This window comes from Telopea speciosissima, chromosome 4 (assembly GCF_018873765.1).
Source record: "Telopea speciosissima isolate NSW1024214 ecotype Mountain lineage chromosome 4, Tspe_v1, whole genome shotgun sequence".
NCBI lineage: Eukaryota > Viridiplantae > Streptophyta > Magnoliopsida > Proteales > Proteaceae > Telopea > Telopea speciosissima.
Window position 1 is genome coordinate 56,523,616 of NC_057919.1, and position 14,491 is coordinate 56,538,106.

The window sequence follows — 14,491 nt, forward strand, 5'->3', positions numbered from 1 at the left end:
TCGGGATAATATTTTTCTATTTTGGTCATCCTTCCAATTCCAAACAGAAGAAATACTACCGTGACATACAATCCCCACCTGCAATGTGTGCTGTGTTGTAAATTTAAAGCAAACAGAAAGAGAGAGAGAGAGAGAGAGACGTCTCCGCTATAAATATTCCTCGCAAGCTTCTCTCTGCATATTCTTCGCATCTCTGCGTCTTCCATATCTCCATTTTCAATGACCTAAAGAGATCTCTATATCAGATCCAGAAACTCGGCTTCTGTTTTCCTTCACAGAACTCAGTTTCGGACCGGATCGAAGAATTTCCGTGTTTCGTTACTTCAATTCATGAAATCTAACTGCTTATATTCTAATCTTGCGCTCCAGGTACGTGAATCTTGGCTCAAAATGATGAATTCTTGTGTTATGGTGATTGAATTGAGCTTTGACAATGCTCGTTTGGTATTCACATACTAGGTGGATGGCGCTTTTTTTTTGTTTTAATTGTATTTTTTTGGTTTGAATCTATTGAGAATTTCAATTTTGGAGTCGAAGTGACAAGATCTCGGTTTTTTTGTATGTAATCTCGCATTATTGAATTTGGTTGTTCAATGCTAGAATGATCACGAGTAGGTTCAGATCGTTTTAGCTTTTAGAGAACGTAGTTTATTGAGTTTTGATGACGGGATCTGGTTGAATTGCGTGTGATATTCGATTATGGAGTGAAACATTGTGTGGATTTGCTTATGCTTGGTTTGAATTCAGTACTTAGTTGTTTGATGATTGCTGCTAGTACGTAGTTCCGACCATATTTTCTTTCTCATTTGTTTATTGAATTACAGTAGAGAGAATTCTGTATTTCAGTCCCAAGACCCGTGGTTCTCTGGGATCTATTAGCATCTATAAACATACCCGCAAAAACTAGTTCCTTTTTGTCGAATATGTACTTTTATTAATTCTCTTTTGTTATTTGAACAGAGATGCATCTTCAATTGTTATTCAATAAAATGTAAAATACAAATTTTCAGCGGTTTAGCTGCTTACATGTGCTTTTCCTTTGGTGGTTTACTTCAGTGGGCAAGCTTTAATATTTTTATGATATTCCTTTTATCAGATGGCGGCTTGAGGGGCTCTCCTGATTTTCTTTCTGCTTCATTCTGGTCATCTAAGTATATCGTACGTATAGTTCTATACTTGGTGGCATTTTGAGGAGTGAGGCAACAATGAATGGCATGGTAGAATGCAGTGTCTGCCATTCCAAATTGGTGTCTCCAACTAGCAAAACGGTATCTAAGGCATATGATCGGCACAGAAGCAAGATATCATCAAAGTACAGAGCCCTCAATGTTCTCTTGGTTGTTGGGGATTGCATGTTGGTTGGTCTACAGGTGATTGATATTGTCTAATCTTATCTCATTGATTTTCCAATTTTGGTTCCCAATATAATTTAGGAAAAGTATGATAAAAAAGAGTTCCATCCGTTTTGACCATTTTTTCCGGAAGAAAGCATAGTTTAAGCATATAATCCGACTTATACTTGATACATACATTGTCTGATTCTGCTACTTAATGGGTTGTCTGTTATTGCACATTTTTGACATGCTCTTTTTCCTTTTGGTGCAGCCCATTTTGGTTTATATGTCCAAGGTTGATGGGAGTTTTAAATTTAGCCCTATTAGTGTTAACTTTTTGACAGAAGTTACGAAGGTTATCTTTGCAATTGTAATGCTCTCGTTGCAGGTTTGTTTACTTCTTTTTCTGTTCTGTGGTTTTCTTTTCTATTTGTTCATGTGTTTTATATGGATTCAACATCATTGGAGGAATCAAGAAGTAATATCCCTCTAAGGATAAATTGCTGAAAATGAATTCTTATTTTGCTTTGGGTCTATACTTCTGCAAGCATTTTCAAGTACGTAGGGTGAACCAAGAGGGTTGACTGGAGTTCATCCATAGTAACAAAACCTATCACTTGATGTCTGTTGATGCCCGGAATTTGGTTCACACACCAAGGTTTCAGCAGGCTGGGCTGGGCTGGATGTCCAGGGCCGGCCTTTAATGCCCATAATTATAGTTTAGCTGGCCTCAGGGCAGACATTGGCTGAGCCTGAGCCTTTCTATGTAGCTTGTTGACCATATCTGTCATAGTCAGAATTTTTTGGCTGATTTTGCCAAGAATTTACTTTTATTTTTTTTGTTGACATGCCCAGGCCAGGTGGAACCTTCTTATGGTTTTATTTGTGTTGCAGGCTAGGCGTCAGAAGGTTGGCGAGAAGCCGCTTCTCTCAATTTCTACATTTATCCAGGTATGAGATTCTCACTTACAGAAAAAAGAATCTCTGTTTTCACTATTGTCTTCTACGTAAATTTACTTTTTTATATTAAAGTTGGATATTTTCTGCATTTGGATAATTTCTGTAATTAATCTTATATCAAAAGTTGGATATTTTCTTTGTCAGTAATTCTTTGCAATCATGATAAATCTATACCTAAAGGGAGTACTATTAATGGGCCTCATTATGGGTAAAGTGCCTTGCCAACCTGTTCAGTTACCACTTCACCTTGACTCATTGCCTTGATTCCCCTTATTTCCTGAACTTCCTTTACCTTTTAAGCACGCCATCCAGAAGCACATGGAAAGCCATCAGATGCTGTTAATCAAGCACCAAACTTCAATCCATTGTATTATTCGGTGATAGCAAGTTTTTTGCAAAGTTTAGGCCGCACTTAACTGCTAGGCCAGGCCTGAAACTGTTTTGACCCCTGTGGAAAATTACAAAGTAACTAGTAATGGGCTCTGACTTAAAGGAACAATACTTTTTTTTATTAATTCTGTTTGAATCCTACAACTCAAAATAAGGATGAAAAGACTCTTAACAAAATTGAAGGTGCTCCGACTCAACAGAACATACATGAGAGCTTGTCGGCCCATGTGATGGATGTCAAATTTGTACGGTCAAACATATTCCCGTAAACAAAAGCAGTCAAGACACAAGAGGTCTAAGGATTGGAGTAGCCACTCCTAGGGCTTTTGTAGCTAGTCCTGAAGTTGTGGACCTTGTGGCTCAAAACCTAAGGCCTGGATGTTAGCTCTTTGTAAGGAGGATTTCTAGGAAGGGTTTCTGATATGAATCTTTGAAGTGAAGCTACCTATTCAAATGATATTGACCTTTCCTGGGCACGCCCTCGTACAAGACTGCATCTACGTAGATACACCCACGTGCCTTCTATCTAATACTGAACACTGTGGCTTATAATTTGTATACAACTAATGTGAGATTCATTGTTTTTAAAGGTTGTATTTGTTATTTCGGTTTCATGGTTTCTAGTTTGTGAGCTGAGATATGTTGATTACCATTTGGTAAAGATTCTCGAGGACAGGAATTTCAAGTTTTGCCTTTTATCCTGAAAATTTCTCTGAATTTTCTTATAGGCAGCTCGCAACAATGCACTTCTCGCTGTTCCTGCTTTTCTGTATGCTATCAATAACTATTTGAAGTTCACCATGCAGGTATAGGTCTCTCTGTACATCTCAATTTCTTTTTCTTCTTAGACAGGTGTTTACTATGTTAAATTGTTAATCATTTACTCTATAAACAAGAAGGTGGTGTCTTTCTGGTTGGTTCAACTAATGAATTATGTTATTCTTTGCAGCTTTACTTTAATCCTGCAACTGTGAAGATGCTGAGTAACTTGAAGGTATTTTTCTCCCTTGTGTGATATTTTTGCACAATATTTTTTTGATAGGTATATTTTTCATGGTATGATGGCACTATTGTATTATAGTTTTTCTTCCTGGACTTGATTCTTCCAATTGACTTCTCAACTTCATGCCACAGATGGGCTTACTGAAATGTCTTGATATTCAATTTGTGTAGACACTTCATGCCTCCAATGGACTTATTGAAGAGGCTTATGATCTTCCAATGCATTTGCCTCTTCATGCCATTAATGGACTGAGGTGGCTTATGATCTTCCAATAAATACACCACTTAATGCCAAAGATGTTGACCAAGCTTGAGTCTTCCAATTTGATGTAGCTTGTCAACACATCTTCCACTTGCTTTGGTAGCATTCATGCATACTTTGGTGCTTGAAAGGGTAGTTAGATTTACCAATGCTATTGGGCTTTTTCACGAACAAACACAAGTTAGACTCACCCAAAAACACATTCAAATTTACTATGTCTCAACAAACAAGTGGCCTATCCAAGGAAGCTTATCTTGATGGGGCAGTGAAGTGGCATATTTCTGTAATTATAATGATACTATTAGTATGGTTATAATAATAATAATAATAGCCATAGTAGTAGTAGTAGTAGTAGTAGTGCAATCCCATTCCCACCCCCACCCCTGTTGCCGGCGCAAGAGATCGGCTTTGAGTTACCCTGTAAAGTTGCTACCCCTGCAACCCAGCCCCACCCCCAATCCTTGTTATTCATCCCAATCCACCGCCTTACCTCTACCCCTGCTACCCAGCCCCAGCCCCAACCTCTGTTCTTCATCGGCAGCGTTCAGGAGGATGACCGGTGTTCCGTGTTCATTCCTATCATAGCCTGAATCTGTGATGATGAGTTTCGACAGGGGGATCATCGCATGGGAGGCGGCAAACGAACACTTCTCAATTTCTTTTGAAGAGAAAGGGAAAGAGACGTGTAGAACTCAGCCAGTCAGCAACTCTTTAGAAGACGGCTTGAATACTTTCTTCACAGTCGTGAACCAGCTTCCCTTCTTCCCCATTCCGCTTGAACAAACGGATGCCGGATCGGCCATGATTCCCAAGATTTATAAAACTGAATTGAGCAAAACAAATTAAACAGATAATCTTAAAGTCTGTTCCTTCAAAAAAAGATCTCAAAATAATCTAAATCACAGGAAAGGAAAGAAGCAGCAGCCAGAAATTCAAAAAATGCAAGAGAAAAAAAAAATGAACCAGTTTGGAAGAGGGAAATCAGTGCGTGCTGCTACTTCTCCACATCTTCATTGCTGAACTCTCCATTACATTTCTTCTGTGATATGTGCGTGTGTGTGTATGTGTGTGTGTGTGAGAGAGAGAGAGAGAGAGAGAGAGAGAGAGAGAGAGAGAGAGAGAGAGAGAGAGAGAGACTGCCAGCCTGCACAATCACCATTTGTATTTATGGTTTTCGCAAGAGGGCTACTAAGTTCTCTACTCTATGCACTACGGTCTAAAGGATGACCGGTGCACCAAACATCCCAAGCATTGGAAGAACCAGAAGCCACTTCAGTAATTTGTAGTAATAGAAATGGAAGGTGAGTGAGAATTGAGAAAATGGAGTCCATTATTGTGGCCTATCTCCACCAAAACCATCCCTGTAGTTCGCACAGCTACCATAGGGAATCTCACCACCGCTGCAGATTTGAACCACTGCAATCGTTGCTCCTGTCTTGAAGACTTGAACTAAACATAGCGGAAATCTGCAGCGGTGGTGAGATTTCCTGGAGACAAGGCAATCGTTGCTTCTGTCTTGAAGACTTGAACCAAACACACCGGAAATCTGCAGTGGTGGTAATCTTCTTCAACGGCAATCTGCAGCTGGTAATTAGGAGCTGGTAATTAGGACCAAGACGAAGAGGATACATTCCTGCATGAATGTAGGAAGGGGGTGGGATTGCAGAGGGGTGGGGTTGCAGGAGGGTATTTTGGGTATTAAATAAATTAGCCCTTACTGACGTCATCACTTAACGGAGACACAGTAACAGACTCGGGCTGTTTTTATCGCATTTTAAACTGTAGGGAAGGTTCGTGCAATTGTTGAAAACACGGGAGGGGGTGTAATTTTCCCTAACAACAACAACAATAATAATAATAATAATAACCATGACAATAGCAGTAATAATAATAATAATAACACACCATCTACTCAGAACTATCTCTCAGAACTATCTCGTGAATATGTTATTTTTTCCAATAATTCTTCTTCTTCCAGAGACCTTCCATTTTTTTTAATTTGTTTATTGTCTTTTGGCATAGACATTGGTTAAAAAACTCAACCTTTTCAGTTCTTTAGAACTTCCTTCTTGTTTATTAGCTTCAAAATCTTAAGACTCCCATTTCTTTTTTCACACATTCATCTTGTTTTCAATCATAAAGTTTGAACCTGTGGAAGAAGAATTATCTTTTTCACACATTAGTCCCTTCTTTGTTTTGTCTTGATTATTCTATAATTTGTTTTGGGAACTGCGAACATATGCAGGTTTTGGTTATTGCTATTTTATTAAAGATGGTCATGAGACGGCGGTTTTCAATCATTCAGGTCAGTTGAAACTAATCAGCTAAGTGACATTCTTTAAATTTGCATTATTGTCTACTGTCCAAGTTTTATGAGAATTGAGAATATTGATTAAATAGAGAAGTTTAGGTCTGATTCATCTGAATTCATTTGAGAGTACATATGAGCATGTGCATTCTAAGATGCTAATTTTACTTTAACCTGTTTGAGTTATCTGACTCATTGTGTTGTGACAGTGGGAGGCTCTTGCCCTGTTGCTCATCGGAATCAGTGTGAACCAGCTTCGGTCACTTCCTGAGGGCACAACTGCTTTGGGTCTTCCTGTTGCAACTGGTGCATACGTATATACGTTAATTTTTGTAAGTGACTACCTCACTGTTTCTTTGGTCATGGTTGCTTGTTGTGGGTTTTCTACGGGATAGTTTGTCTGCCCTACCCCCTACCCTGTCCACCGCTTTTTACATATTTAACAAGAGTACATTAGAAAAGATGAATAAGTAAAACATGTCCAAGGGATGAGACATCCCTGAAAGCTCTGAAGAAGGTATGGTTGTGCTTCTGACCTAGAAATGAGCCCTACAAAATAGAAAGACTAAAACTACATGCTCAACTTCACCATCAGAAAAACATGGAGAAAGTAAACATGACTTTTCCACAACAGGATCCCAACATGGTGACACTATCTGGAGCTTATCTGCTTGAAAAATCTTATTACTGAAGAGTGACTCTTCTTTTTCTTCCTTTTTTTTTTGTTGGGGGGGGGGGGTGTTGTAGAATGGTCCATTGCTGGCTTTTATGGACAAAAATCTTTCACACCAGTAAAATAGCCAGAGAACTTCCCTTGACATCTTGTCTACATCCTCAGTTTTAACATAGCTATTGTCTCCTTCAATCTAATCCCCTTTTCAATCTTCTGTAAAACTCATTGCCATTTGCTTCAACCTGAGGAATCTCAACTCAACTCAGCCTTATACTAACTAAATGGGGTTGGGTACATAAAAACCTTTTTCTCCAATTAGCTTTATTCAAAGCCATACTTGTTACAATTCCTAAGCTATGTATGTCTTTCCTCACCACTTCTCCTAGAGTTAGTTTAGGCCTACCCCTAGCTCTTTTAGCTCCTTCAATCTGAATCAAATCACCCCTCCATACTGGAGCATTCAAAGGCCTCCGATGCATATGTCCATGCCACCTCAAATGACTTTCTCGCAACTTATTAGCTATTCTTAAATTAGCTCTAATTTGTTCATTCCTTATTTTAGCTTTTCTTTTTACCACTCATCTATCTCAACATCCTCATTTCATCTACACTTAGTTTGTTTATATGGGCTGCATGTTACATTTAAAAAAAAAAAGAAAAAGACGACCGCATGTTCATCTGCCTTTGCTATATGGACTTCTTATTCCACACTTGACCATCCTTTCAAGTATGTGTACTGTACAGGATCAGACTTGTCAACATCATTATCAGCTACCAATTATTATCTGGCAAGATTCTGCAAATTTATCTGTGAAGGTCCGCACATAGTATTTACTCCAGTAATGGAAGCAGTACTTCAGAATATTTCTTAACTGACAGTCATAGATACCTAATCATTCCCTCACCTTCCTGATCCTTGGATTTCCCTTGTTAGCTTCCAACTACATGTGCCACTGCATAAGCATACATCATACCTATTCCTTTTTTTCCCCCTCCTGTTCATATATCTCCCTTGCTTGCCTCCAACTTCATTGGCCATCACTTAAGTTCTCAAGAGTGAATAAATGTTGCCAAGGAAGTACATTAGCCTAGGCCTTTATGGCCTCTTTGTATGTTTTAAAGTTGTACATGATTTGCATCACCTCTATGGTGAGCTTGATCACGACGGTGAATAAATCTCCCATAAGAAAATTGTTTATGTACTCCCTAACATCACTATATTTAGTTTCTTCTTTGTATTCCTATTAAACTTAAACTATATCTAGTTTGTTCCTTACATAGATGCATGTGGTACTTTTTTAGTAGCAACTACTTTTCTTTTGTTATTTCTGTTTTCCTCCCTATGTTAAGAGATATAACAGGAAAACCAGTGAACCAATTAGAATTCATATGGTATGACTTCTGAGGCAAATGGGAACTAGAAGGAGACATTGTTTAGCAGTATTATTGCTATCCTCATGAAATAAGAACTGCTAGTGTATGGTGGAGACTTATTTTTAGAAAATTCATGTGCAGGTGACTGTTCCGTCTTTGGCCTCAGTTTACAATGAGTATGCTCTGAAGAGCCAATTCGAGACAAGCATTTATCTTCAGGTGATTCTTCAATGATAACTAGTATCACTCACTGTTGGGTGCTAGGAATTAAGCTGGAATTCCGTGGTTGTATATTTGCATCTTGTTTTCTATGAGCGAAAGGAATTATCGTTACTTCCAGACTCCAATTCATCTTATATGATTGGTAATAACCTCTTTTTCCACATCTTATATCACTCACTGTTGAACCTGTTTTTTTTTTTTTTTTTTTTCTTCTTTTTATCTAATATCAAAAACCTTGTTATATGGGTTTTCTGTAGATTGTGGACGTGTTTGACTATTTCTGATCCTTTTGTCTCAAATATTAGGATAATGGGGCCATGCCGTTTTTGGATTCCAATATCATTTTGTTACTGTCAAAGTTTTTACTCCCAATGGATAATTGTAAAATTCTTCTAGTAAAAAAATTCCTACTCTTGTTCTTTAAGAGAAGGCTAATGCATCTGGCAGAGGTTGTGCCCTTAGGAACGAGTTTCTATTGATTTCTGTTGAAATAGAAGTAAGAATTAGGATTTTTTAGGTGTCCCAGAAACAGGGCCATAATTGTACATGTCTCTTAGAATAAATTATTTTATTTTCAGGTTTTAGCTACTCTTTTACTAGTTTTCAGATTAGGAAACCTTTAATTGCAGTTGCTTCTATGTTGTCTAGAACATGCAGATATTAATATGACACTTATAACCTTATTGTTCTAATGTTTTTGGAATGTGACCATCTTTTTATCTTGTGCTTCTGTTCTTGTGTTTCATATTTAAATCATTGATTCATTTATCTTTTATGGGATCTGGACTATGGTTTCTTTTCAATAATGTAGTTTCTCATGAGATACTTTTGTTATTCTGGTCTCATTCAATTGAATTAGAGATCTAATTCAGCTAGATGGCCTTGTCTGAAATAGAACATGTGAATGAATGAATGAAGTGGATGCTGTGTGCAGAAGTGTTTGGTCCAGCACACATTTCATGCCACCTACATGCTCCATGGAGTTCACAGTTCCTACCAATGTTCAAGGTTTTGCCAAAATTTTGCTAAATATTTCGGTTTCGCAAGATGTCGAAACAAGACTCCATGTGATATGTAAAAAGTGCAAGGTTTCGGTTGAAATTTTCACTGTTTCAGTGAAATTTCAATGATGTGTGGTTTCGCTGAAACAATACAAACCTTTAATATATAAAATGTATAGTTTCAAATGAAATGGGTCGAAATTTGACCCATTTCGTTGGTTTTGCAGGTTTCGACTCTTAAGATTCATGAAAACTTGTTTTTTTTTGTAATTTTTTGCCAAGTCACTCTCATACAAGCATGGACAAGTTGTAGGGAAGTAGTGGAAGGCATCGAAAGCATTGATTTGTTGCATTTGTGGAAGTTTTGTGCAAGATTCAAAGTCGTGGGAATAGACCTTATTAGAGAATGTATACAACAGCGTATAGCTTATACTACCAACTTAGGATCTGAAGTCAAACTACCATTTCAAGTGTGTTTTTTTACAATCTGAGGGCTTCACTATGTTTAAAGGGGCCTAAAATAAGGTTTCCTAGGGACCCCAAATTTGGCCATTTGATCTTTGAAACCATCGAATGAAACCTGGCCTTCCAGGTTTCAACCGAAATTTCGCTGTTTCGCATTTGGCTTGAAACCGAAACCTGGAACCTTGGTTCCTACTTAGCAAGTGATAACAGAATCATTGTGACATCTTGTTATATAGTTTGATTTGTGAATGATCCACCATCATTTCAATTCACATTGAAGTTCCTACATGCATCACTGTGGATCCCATCATGGGCCATAGACCTCAATTTGAACCTTAAATTGATTATCACTGGCTTTGAATTTTGTCTTCTGGTTGATCTGCCCTAGTGATGATGCTGCATTTATTGCTATCTGTTCATGCTTTGCCTGGGACAGCTTCTCGAAGCTGTGCAGTGATTTTCATTTCCCCAACGGTTTTATGTTAGATAACTTGGGGAATTTCTTTCTGTTTTGCAGAACCTATTCTTATATGGGTATGGTGCTATTTTCAACTTTCTAGGCATCCTTGTAACTGTCATTTTCAAAGGTATGATAGTTAATTGCTGGTCCAAAGCAATCCTATGTGAGTGTTTGGAATTGGGAAAAGAAAGAATGTACTACTTTTTTTTTGGTATTTTTCTTGTTTATAATTTGATATTGGATTCTAGTGAGTTGCCACAAGGGCTCATTCTCGCTGGAATCCTATCCTAACCCTCCGGTGTTTGGAGTTCTTTGTTGGTTCTTTATATTACTTATATATGCAAGTTGGAGAGCGAGGGTGGGCCTTAGTGCAATGGTAAAGTTTGCTCCATTGTGATCAAGCGGTCACGGGTTCGAGTCTGGAAACAGCCTCTCTATGAAAGCAGGGGTAAGGCTGTGTACATTATGACCCTCCCTAGACCCCACAATGGCGAGAGCCTCGTGCACCTCGTGCACTAGGTACGCCCTTTATGCAAGTTGGAGAGTAAGATTTCTAGATAATGGTACCTGAAATCAGTATTTCTTTATTTTTTTTGAACTTTTCTTGGAGAGAGAGAGAGAGAGAGAGAGAGAGAGGGGGGGGGGGGGAGGGGGAGCACTTTCCTTCTTGAAGTAACAAAGATGAGGACTAATAGTAGCGTTCTGCAGATGAGTTTATTTTTCTTCCTATTATTGTTTGTGTAGATAAAAGATTTCAGTGTGAGACTAATGTTTAATTTTTATATCTTGATGGTTTCCAGGTCCCAGTAGCTTCAATATTCTGGAAGGGCATTCAAAGGCCACCATGTTTTTAATATGCAACAATGCAGCACAAGGAATCCTGTCCTCTTTTTTCTTCAAATATGCAGGTTATTTCTTCCTGCTTAATTGCTATACTCTAACCTGAATATCTATCTGGAAATTTTTTGAGAAAACAATGTGTCTACTGTTGTCCTATTTCATCCTTGGCTTTTATTATTCTCATATTCCCTAAGAGCGATTTTTTCTGCAGATATTTTATTGAAGGATTTCTTTCATTGACATTGATGCAGATGCAATTTTGAAGAAGTACTCGTCAACTGTTGCCACAATCTTTACGGGCATAGCATCTGCAGCTTTATTTGGTCATACTCTGACGATAAACTTTGTCTTGGGTATCTCTATTGTTTTTATCTCCATGCACCAGGTATTTCATGAACATTTGTAATTCATTTATTATTAATCACTTCCTTTTGTGAGACTTATGCGACCTTTTCCTCTTCAGTTCTTTTCACCTCTTTCGAAAGTCAAGGATGAACCACAAAATGGGACCACGGAAATGATGGATGTACACAATAATCACAAGTATGTCTTTGAGTATACTTCGGCTTCTGTGGACTAGCCTGATCAATATTGTAAAGGGTAGAGAGATACCTGCATCATGACAGAAACTTATTCTCCCTGTGCATCTTTTCCCCTATTTGGTGTGTGCTCTTAGATGGGATTAACCGACTTGCTCTGTGCTGTGCCATTTGGTGCCCAACTGTTGAAATGCATCTTATGTGGAACCCAATATTAGACTAATCTGACAAATATCAACCATTGAATCTATTCAATATATATGGATGCTAATATAGTAAATTTTCCTGATTAAAGATCTAAACTGGATGCTTTGTGATAACCTGGTCATACTGGCTGCACAAAGGCATCCTAGATTGTTCCCATTAATTGGTGGCTCTGAATCCCCATGTATGGGTCCAACTTATTATTGGCATGGAATAAGATCTAGTTCTATTTAATCTGATTCTAGTCTTCTAATTTGGATTTTTTGTTTGTTTTTAGTGCAATATATTATTGGTCTGAATTTTCTTTTCTTGATGTTCGAATCTGCTGCTTAATTTCTTGCATTTGAGTTTTTTACATTGGTATTTTCATCATCAGGTCAAAGGATTCCTTCATAAATATGGCAGCTGGAGCTAATGAAGAAGTGAGTTTGAATTTTTTTTTCTTCTTCTGATTCCTGAGAAAATTATTTACTGGCTTCCAATCTCATTGGGAGAATTTCATCCTTCCACCTCTGATATTCTATTCTCGCAAATTTCCAGGCTAGTCATCGTGTTGGATCCGATGAGAGAGAGCCACTTCTTCCCACCTAAAATTCTAGAGGTACTGTTAAGGTATCGTACTAAATCCTAAAATTTTAAATTGGGGAAAATGTTTGCTTGCATGGTCTCTCTCTAGATGTATCCATAGTAAGGTTGGGACCTTTGATTGGTTTTGTTTATTGTGTAGATGCTCATATGAACAATCCACCTTTAAATTGTGCCAAATATTTGGCTTCTAGTCTCCTGCTTGATGAGTGTGCATGCTATGGTAAGGTAGTTAATGTCATTTGGAGAACAGAAAATCTCAATGAACTAGTAAAATCAAGAAACTGAGACAGATTTGATATAAATAATCATCATTTTAGCTTTTGGAGGGCAGTAATCATAGTTGTCTTGGCACCAAGGTGAGCCACAGTGGTGGCTAACTGCCTTAATGCTGGTGAGGCCAGAGCACCCAAGGTTAGCACCTTATGTTATATCCCAGGCCATGTTTTCCAGATTTTTTTAATCCTATAAATGTGTTTATATATATATATAACATACGGGGTAAAAGTGAGATGATGGAAACATACAGGGATTGAACAGTTAGACCTCAAGGTCCCCTGCTCACATATCAATTTTCAGCCTAAATTGGAGTTTGCCAAGTGGCAAAATAGAACATTGGAAAATCAGTACTGTGGGAGTGTGTCACTAGGGACATACCTAAGGATGCATGCCAATACACATGGGAGGGTATTTGATGGAATTAGGGTTTGCAATTTACACATGGCTAATCCAGAACATTTTTTTTTTCTATCCAATAGTTGGAATTCCCATATCATCTGTCCACATGGCACAATGAGAGTGGGTAGAACAAGAACCCCTTCCTAAGCAGGTTGCACAAAGATCATTTTGCCTAGAAATTAATAGTGTTTGAAAGGCAAGATCATCAGGTTTGTCGGGCATCTTGGCATATATAGGCATTTGGTTGGCTTGGACCTCAAGGAGTGCCTTGTTATTTGGGCGTCGCCTTGGTGTTGCCTAGGTGATGCCTTAACAACTATGTCAGTAATGAATAACAACATATTGATGTAAATAGGAAAGATGCATGACGTTAATGAAACTAAATAATCAGACCGATCCATAATACATTTAAGCTTTTTATTTTTTAAGTTAATTTCATTATTAATAATTTTGTTGTCTTTACATTTTTGTGGTTTTTATTTATTCGCCTCTCATCTCCTTTGTGTTACAAAGGTGAACGAGTAGAATGTGGTTGTTTGATGTGGATACTTTAATTCTTTTTAATATTCTCCATTTTCACTTTTGAAGACTATTGAGAAAGGAGAAATTCAAAGCTGTATTATTTCTCAATTCTCAAAACAGGAATGTTCATTGAAAGAGATTCTTTTGGCTGGGTTACTGTGCAGTATGGAGACAAGCCAGTTCTCACTATACTCAATAAGTCAGATGATGTAAGCGAAATTCTTTTGTTTTGGGTTCTCTTTAGCCATTGGGATCCCTGTCCTTGGTATGTGGCTGCTTGAAAATGATGTTGGAGTACAGGGGCCAGCAAGCAAGCATTTTGGTTGAAGAAATATATTTAAATAGAGTTGCTGCAGGGGTTTGTTCCTGGCCTTGAACATACTGTTGCGGTTGTTTTACTGTTAAATGTACTCTTCCTAGATCAGTTATAGAGGAATCAAAATTTACTTAGTTCTTATATGTCCTTTTGGTGCCTCTTTCCCTTTGTTTTATATTCTACTTTCAGACTCTAGTATTGCAGTTGTTGCTCAAATTTTTTTGTTATGGTTGAGGAGGGGGGAGGGGGTTGGGGGGGGGGGGGGGTTAAGAGAGAAGGAAATGGAAAACCGTTCAGTTATTTTCCTTTTTGGTTTTTTGTGGTTCTATGATTTTTGCTCTCTCAAAAACTACGGA

At 37.9% G+C, this 14,491-nt stretch overlaps 1 protein-coding gene across 2 annotated transcripts; it reads left to right on the forward strand.

The window, feature by feature from the left end:
* On the forward strand, positions 1-14,278 carry LOC122659646 (CMP-sialic acid transporter 2-like). Of its 2 annotated transcripts, none has more exons than XM_043854742.1 (16): positions 1-369; positions 1,152-1,370; positions 1,606-1,722; positions 2,229-2,285; positions 3,413-3,490; positions 3,634-3,678; positions 6,194-6,253; positions 6,466-6,588; positions 8,445-8,522; positions 10,509-10,578; positions 11,252-11,359; positions 11,543-11,676; positions 11,755-11,834; positions 12,411-12,456; positions 12,575-12,646; positions 13,940-14,278. In XM_043854742.1, exons 1-15 carry the CDS (start codon positions 331-333, stop codon positions 12,623-12,625), a joined length of 1,305 nt encoding a protein of 434 aa, XP_043710677.1. In that variant the 5' UTR covers positions 1-330; the 3' UTR covers positions 12,626-12,646; positions 13,940-14,278. The 2 variants fall into 2 exon arrangements, with proteins under 2 accessions (XP_043710677.1, XP_043710678.1); XM_043854743.1 differs by having other exon boundaries at positions 3-369; positions 1,097-1,370; positions 12,575-12,635.
* Positions 14,279-14,491: the final 213 nt, after the last annotated feature.